Below are 7,408 nucleotides of genomic sequence, written 5' to 3' on the forward strand. Positions count from 1 at the left end.
CTGCTCATAGTCGAAGGAATGCAACGCATACAGGATGCCGGTGTCAGAGTTGATGGACACATAGGAGGATAAGGAGGCCCCGTGGAGAGTGTCTTCAGACAGGGAGTAAGTGACTTGAGCATTCTCATGGCTGTCCGGGTCATGTGCAGTCACAGAGAAGATGGAGGCACCTCTGGGGTTGTTTTCAGGGATGTAGACAGAATAGGAGGACTGGGGGAAGGCAGGCGGGTTGTCGTTGGTATCTGCCACATTCATGGAGATATGAGTTTCTGACGACAAGGGTGGGGTTCCACCATCTGTGGCTTTCAGTGTGATGTTATACACAGAGCATTTTTCCCGGTCTAGGTTTTTCGCTGTCATCAACCTATAATAATTGTCTATTGATCTTTCTAATTTAAAAGGAAGATTTTCTGAAATAGTGCAGGTCACCTCACCATTCTTGCTGGAATCTCGATCTTGAAGGTAGAAAAGAGCAACTACGGTTCCAGGAGGAGTGTCTTCAGGGATTGAGTTGCTTACAGATGTTACAGTCACTTCTGGGGCATTGTCATTCACATCTAAAACTGTGATAATTACTTTAGCCCTTGTCATACTGCCAGGACCGTCCTGAGCCTGAACTTCCATTTCATAGTAGCTGGACTCTTCATAATCTAGGCCTTCTAAAGTTGATAATTCTCCTGTATGAGGGTTCAGTCGGAATATCTGTAGAATCTTCTGAGTTATTTTCCGGAAAGAATATGTCACTTCCCCATTGACTCCCTCATCCAGGTCAACAGCGTGTACCGTGAGCAATCTTGCGCCCACCGGCACGTTCTCAGGGACAGTTACTTGGTACTGAGGCAAAGAGAAGACTGGCGCGTGATCGTTCACATCCACCACTGTTACTTGGATGCGGGCGGTTTGGGATCTCGGTGGGTGGCCACCATCAGAGGCTGTAAGGAGTAGGTGGTGAACCGCCTTTTCCTCCCGATCCAGCACCCTTTCCAGCACTAATTCCGGATATTTAGCTCCGTCATCTCCATTCTGCACAACCAGGGAGAAGTGCTGATTGGGGCTGAGCTGGTAGCTCTGGAGGGAGTTAGTGCCCACATCTGGATCCCGAGCCTCATTTAACGGAAACCGCACCCCAGGAGCTGTGTTCTCCGTTATTTTTACAGTCATTTCTTCCGTCAAGAATCTAGGAGCGTTGTCATTAACATCTATTATTTCCACTTCTACAGGGTAAAGGTTCATTTTATCCATCAGGATGTTAAAGTTCACCAGGCACCGCGCGCTCTGAGCGCAGAGCTCCTCTCGGTCTAACCTGTCTGCGGTGACCAAGCTGCCGCTTCGCGGATTCAAAGCGAAAAGCCGCGTCCTACCTCTGGAGACGATGCGGACTCCACGCTCCGCCAGTTCCCCGGGCTCCAGGCCCAGATCCTTAGCAATATTACCCACAAAAGACCCTTTGTCTGTCTCCTCCGGCACGGAGTAGAGAAGATGTCCTGCCCAAGCTTCCCTCTGGGTCCCCAGGAGGATGGAGAGCAGGATGAATCTTCTGTAGTCCCGACCCCTCTGCGGAGCCGCCATTGTTGTGCTGATCTTGTTTAGACACTGGGCTATCTCCCGTTGTGCTTCTGGATGCCAGTGTGTCAGTGTGGAATCTTTTGTATTCGTAAAAGAAGCCCAGAATCTAGTATAAGAGAACTGAGTTTGATGCAGCTTGGAAGAGAGTTTATCTCAATCTGGTATTTCTTTGTACGGTAAAAGCTCAGTGGTTCTGGCAGATCTTTTGCACCATTTTCCCCCTGGTTGGTGAACAGCGGCGCTCAGAGTCCTTACTAAGTTACTGCACCATATTGAAGCAAAATAACTGATTTTTCAGAAAGTTGTTTTATCCTTCAAAATCTTTCCATTTATATTTCTCCGATTTATATATCTTTGATATTATTTAAAAATATATTTCAAGAAAATGAATTAATGCAACAATGTTCATGATGGGTGCTTACTAATTCCAGGTAACTTTTATTTTGTTTTGCATTTCAACTTTGAAATGATGTTGGGTACTGCTTCAGGCTTCATAGAACACAGTAAAATCAGTGTTTGCAGGTAAAAAAAAGTGTGATTTATTTTGAAAAGGTATGTCAGAGAATAACAAATTAATTCAATAATATTGAACACCGACTATGTTCTAGATGCCACCATGTAAGACTCAGAAAGTCAAAATTTTCTTTAGAATACAGAGAGGTAATTTAATAAAGTTTTTGATTGGAGGGAAACTTAGAGATGATTTAGTCTAATACCTCCATTTTAATGATTTTAAAAATGAGAGGAAATTGCCTTGTTCTTGACTATATAATAGTAAAACCATTGTTGGAATACAAATATCCTCACTTTCAGTGTTCTGAGAAGAAAAAGGAAAATCATTTGCCTTGGCTGATGCTTAATTATGCTCAAAAAGTGCCATTAGAGAGGAGGTAAGAACCCAAGCAACAACAATCAGCTATAGAAGCAACTCATTTTGCATAGAAGGCAGGAGTTTGCAGATTCTACCACCTGTGTATTCATAAGAAAGTGGGTGTTGACTGCTTCTTTTCATTATGCATTTCAAATAATCATCCTACCCGATTCTAGAATAATTGAAAAAAGTTGGGCCTCCAGATAGCCTTTGAGCATACACTGTCCTGAGAAGATCCTTAGAGGTACCAATTGTTCCAATGATGTTAAGTAAAACTGAATTGTTGATGGATCTGAGGTTACCCTTAGCTGATAGAAATAAAATTCTTTCCACATAGTTGCAGGAGAAAAGAGTTACCTATCCTGAAATGAAGACCCTGGCAAGAAATAAACTTACCTTATGGGGTGCCTGGCTGACTCAGTCAGAAAGAGCACACAACTCTTGATTTCAGGGTTGTAAGTTCAGGCCCCATGATGGGTGTAGAGATTACTTACATAAATAAATAAACTTAAAAAAAGAAATACCTTGCTTTGTAAATTATTTTAAGCCCTAGGGGAGTAGATAGCAGCCCCAGGAGGAGAAATCAGAAGTAACATTGAAAAATGCTTCTTAGCTTAGTTGCTGGGGATTTCCTAACTACATGATCTATTTCTGCTCTCTGATGGCACTGGTCCAAAATATAGGCAATACTTTGAATGAAATGCTGTTTCAATCTATCAATTTATAGCCATGTTTGCTTTCACCAAGTAGATAAAATAACTTTTGTTCAAAGGAGCCAATATGAGTATTACAGATTAATTCCATAAGTAGAAGTCAAATACTATTTGTTTAGTAGTAATTTTGAACCTTCTGTTGATGTAAGCAAAGTCATTAAAGATCATGAGTACTTGCAGACATTTTCAAACAAAATTTTCGGTCTAGATATTATGGTTCCCAATGTTGTGATCTTTTTCTACCTAACACTTCAAAATTCATAGGGTCATCTCACATTTGTTTCTTATTCTTACTATTTAAAAAAAAGTCTCAACTGATTACTTCTGGATAACTTCTTTGGAGTTAATTATCTTAAATAATAATTAAAGATCTAGATAAATAAGATTATGAACATACTCTGAACATAAAGTATACTTTAGGAAGTAACTGGCTGTATTATCTCTAGTAATCAAATTTTCTAAGTTATTCTACAACATAAATTTAAATATTAAAGATCTCTACTAGACCACTAGGATATATTAAATATAACATAAGCCTACTATATAAAATTGAAATAAGTTTACAGTTTTAAAGGAAGTATATTATTATTGATTGAGTTATTGGGAAGAATCGACCTTCATTTTTGTACTTGCATAAAAAAATTCTATGGAAAAAAATTCTGTGGAAAGTCTAATTGACTTCCCAGACATTAAGTTATGCATCTTCTCTCCTTTCTTTTTCTTTTTTTTTTTTTAAAGATTTTATTTATTTATTTGACAGAGAGAGAGAGCACAAGCAGGGGGAGTGGCAGGCAGAGGGAGAGGGAGAAGCAGGCTCCCCTGCTGAGCAGGGACCCCCGACGAGGGGCTCCATCCCAGGATCCTGGGATCATGACCCGAGCTGAAGGCAGACACTTAACCGCTTAACCAACTGAGCCACCCAGGCACCCCAATCTTCTCACCTTTCTTTATGGAATTTTTTCTTTTCTTTTTTTTTTAAGATTTTATTTATTTATTTGACAGAGAGAGAGATCACAAGCAGGCAGACAGGTAGGCAGAGGGAGAAGGAGAAGCAGGCTCTTGAGCAGGGAGCCTGATGCGGGGCTCAATCCCAGGACACTGGGATCATGACCTGAGCCGAAGGCAGATGCTTAAATGACTGAGCCACCCAGGTGTCCCAATGGAACTTTTTTCTAATGAGAAAACATCTGTTTGGAGTTCTGTTTGGGTTTTCATTCCCAGGCAAAGATGCAAGTATTTTCTATTTCTCTCTGAAATTTTACTCCTTCCCTTTGACAACTGCTACCTCAACAGAAGTTTGATCAGATGGGTTGTTTTCACAGATGATAAACTAGCCCAATAATTTGGTAGGCTTTTTTCCCGATGCCTCAAAATTCAGTGTATACTCAAAATCTCAGACTGTTTATCTTATTAACAATGATCTATATGGTATGTAAGTCGGAGAGCCTCAGTTAGTCAGAATTTAGTAAGTTCCATGACTGCTAGGATTTAACACTTGGTCAGTCCACACGAATGAATGATTATTCCTGAGAGAAGAATCTGATAGCTTTCCGAATAAAATACTTTATTTATTTAAATGAAATGGTCATAGGTAATTCAGATAAGAGAATAAAATAAACCGTCATATACTACCCCAGTTAGTGAGTGAGCAGATAAGAGAATAAAATAAACCAGCCTACTATCCATAAAACCCAGTTAGTGAGCTTTGCTTATAAATGGATATAGTTTATTTTGTTTATTTTTTTCAAGATGTGGTTTAAATCATCCAGAATTGGTGATATAAAAAATAACATTTATACTCTCGGATCATATGAAACAAATTTTAATACTTGTATGAGACAATCTGACTTCCATGACCAATATCCAAGATTAAAGTTCTTGAAAATTATTTACTATTAAGTTCTTTTTAAAAAGATTTATTTATTTGGGAGACAGAGAGCACAGCAGATAGGGACAAAGGAAGAGGGGAGAGAGTCTTAGGCAGACTCTGCACTGAGTGTGGAGGTCGACTCAGGGATCGACCTCCAGACCCTGAGATCACTACCTGAGCTGAAACCAAAAGTCGGATGCTTAACTGACAACACCTGTGCCACTAGGCACCTTCTTCACTATTACATTTTGATTAAAACCACCAAAGGATTATATCACAAATGTCCAAACAAATCAGATTTGAAAATGTGTGTGACTGGAATCTCTTGGTCATATACATTTGGAATCTTGAAATAAATAATGGTACAATAATCGCTGAGATGTAAATATCACAATATTGACTTAGAGAAACATACATTACCTTTAGTACCTAATTTAAAGGCATCAACTCAATATTAAAGAAGACTGACAATTCCAGGTTACATTTATTTTCAAGAGATCTTTTCAATTATTTATATTAAATGTGCACAGCAAATTTAGAAGCAGAATTGGCCAATCTATTGCATTATCAGATCATAGAATCCTCCAGCTCAGGACTGCAAAGACCTTGGCTATCATGTACTTCAGCAACTCATCAAATACTATTATTCTCTGTATTATATTAACTTCAGGGCCATCAACTTACTTTTGGAAAGAGCTAATAATAGAACCTCCTACCTTCTAGGCAATCCATTTTCCATTAGAACAACTTCAACAAATCAAAACTTTGTTTTTTTCTACTCACCAAGGCACAGTTTCATCCACACCTTTGAGCCATAATGAATTAGACTAATCATTCTTCTAATGACAACCCTCTCCTTTCCTTAAATATTTGAATAGAGTTTCTACATGACAGAAGCCTTATTTTATCTGGGTTAAATATGCTAAATTATTTAAATTCTTATTTGAACACTGTTAATCTTTCATTCTCCCATTCACTATTCAGTCCTCTATTTTTTAGGGATATGGGCTTGTAAGTGGACACTAATAAGCGTATTTAAAAATTCACTTTCATTTTTAAATATTATCAAGCACATAGATTGCAGAAGACATTGTAGTAGGCATACAACATCAGGTGCTTATATTTGGTAACAATCAAAATTATAATACTGGTGATGTCAACAAATACTTGTTCATTATACTGCTTTATAGTTGAAAAAATTAATAAACTATATTGTCTCAGAACTTGTGTGAGGTAGGTAAGACAAGTCTATTTAATTTATGTGTTAATTTGGTGGCGCCCAGGTGGCTCAGTCGTTCAGTGTCTGCCTTCGGCTCAGGTCATGATCCCAGGGTCCTGGGATCGAGCCCCGCATCGGGCTCCCTGCTCCGCGGGAAGCCTGCTTCTCTCTCTCCCACTCCCCCCACTTGTGTTCCCTTTCTCACTGTGTCTCTCTCTGTCAAATAAATAAACAAAATCTTTAAAAAATTTACATGTTAATTTAAAAACTATAGATATTGTGACTAGCCCGAGATGAATAACAGATAATCCCAGGAATATTATTCAGGTTTTCTAACACCAAAGACCAGGTCTTCTCTGCTACAGACATCAATTACTTTTATCTTTCATAAAAATAATTTTTGATTCCTAAGTAGTAAAGGGGGAAAATATCTGTCACAGATCTCAGACTCCGGGCTGAGTGCAGAGCCCGGGGCTCAATCACTACCCTGATATGAGGGCCCTGAGATTATGACCTGAGCCTAAATCAAGAGTTTAACCGACTGGGCCACCCAGGTGCCCCATTAGGAAAAGAATCTTACAGATGTCACAATTCGGGGGGGGGGGGAACCCTAACAAAAGAGATGTAACCCAAGGCACGAAGACCTTGCCAGCAGGAGAAAAGTAAAGAAAATCTACAGCATACATTACTAAGAATTTTTTCGTGAAATTGGAAAGTACTAAGAGTACTAAGATTTAATAGAGCTCTACTGATATAAAAAAGAAACTTCTGAAAATTGATTCATTGCAAAGATTAAGAAAACTAAGCAGTGACCAAAGAAAATTTTAAACTTTCCTGTTCAAATAAAACTAATAAAAGGAATAACCTCACCTGAACAAGGGAGTCTTCCTCTTTACAAAAACCTGAATCTTCCTGAATCAAAAGAGGCTCACTTTTCCCACATCTCTCCTGGCTGATGAGCGTGTCCACATAGTTGGGCTGGGGGAAGATCACGTGACTCTCCCGCGAGTCCGCGGTCAGGGAGACCTCGTGGGAATAGGTCTGCAGGAAAGCCCGCACCCCGTCCACGCCCACAAAGTGCGAGGCCGGCACGCCCACCAGCCCGCCTCCGGAAGCCTGGAGCAGACGCGACGCGTGCCAGCGCCTCAGCCTGAGCGCCAGCAGCACGA

General features: G+C 39.8%; 1 protein-coding gene across 1 annotated transcript; it reads right to left on the minus strand.

The window, feature by feature from the left end:
* Window positions 1-3: 3 nt before the first annotated feature.
* LOC145718062 (protocadherin gamma-A7-like) lies at window positions 4-7,402 on the minus strand (the record flags this gene model as incomplete). The annotated part of the gene is made up of 1 exon (XM_081809509.1): window positions 4-7,402. A coding segment is annotated over exon 1 (1,566 nt), but the record flags the coding sequence as incomplete, so codon positions are not given.
* Between the last annotated feature and the right edge of the window lie 6 nt (window positions 7,403-7,408).

Source organism: Leptonychotes weddellii, unplaced genomic scaffold (assembly GCF_054177405.1).
Source record: "Leptonychotes weddellii isolate Sample4059 unplaced genomic scaffold, ASM5417740v2 HiC_scaffold_10494, whole genome shotgun sequence".
Classification (NCBI taxonomy): domain Eukaryota; kingdom Metazoa; phylum Chordata; class Mammalia; order Carnivora; family Phocidae; genus Leptonychotes; species Leptonychotes weddellii.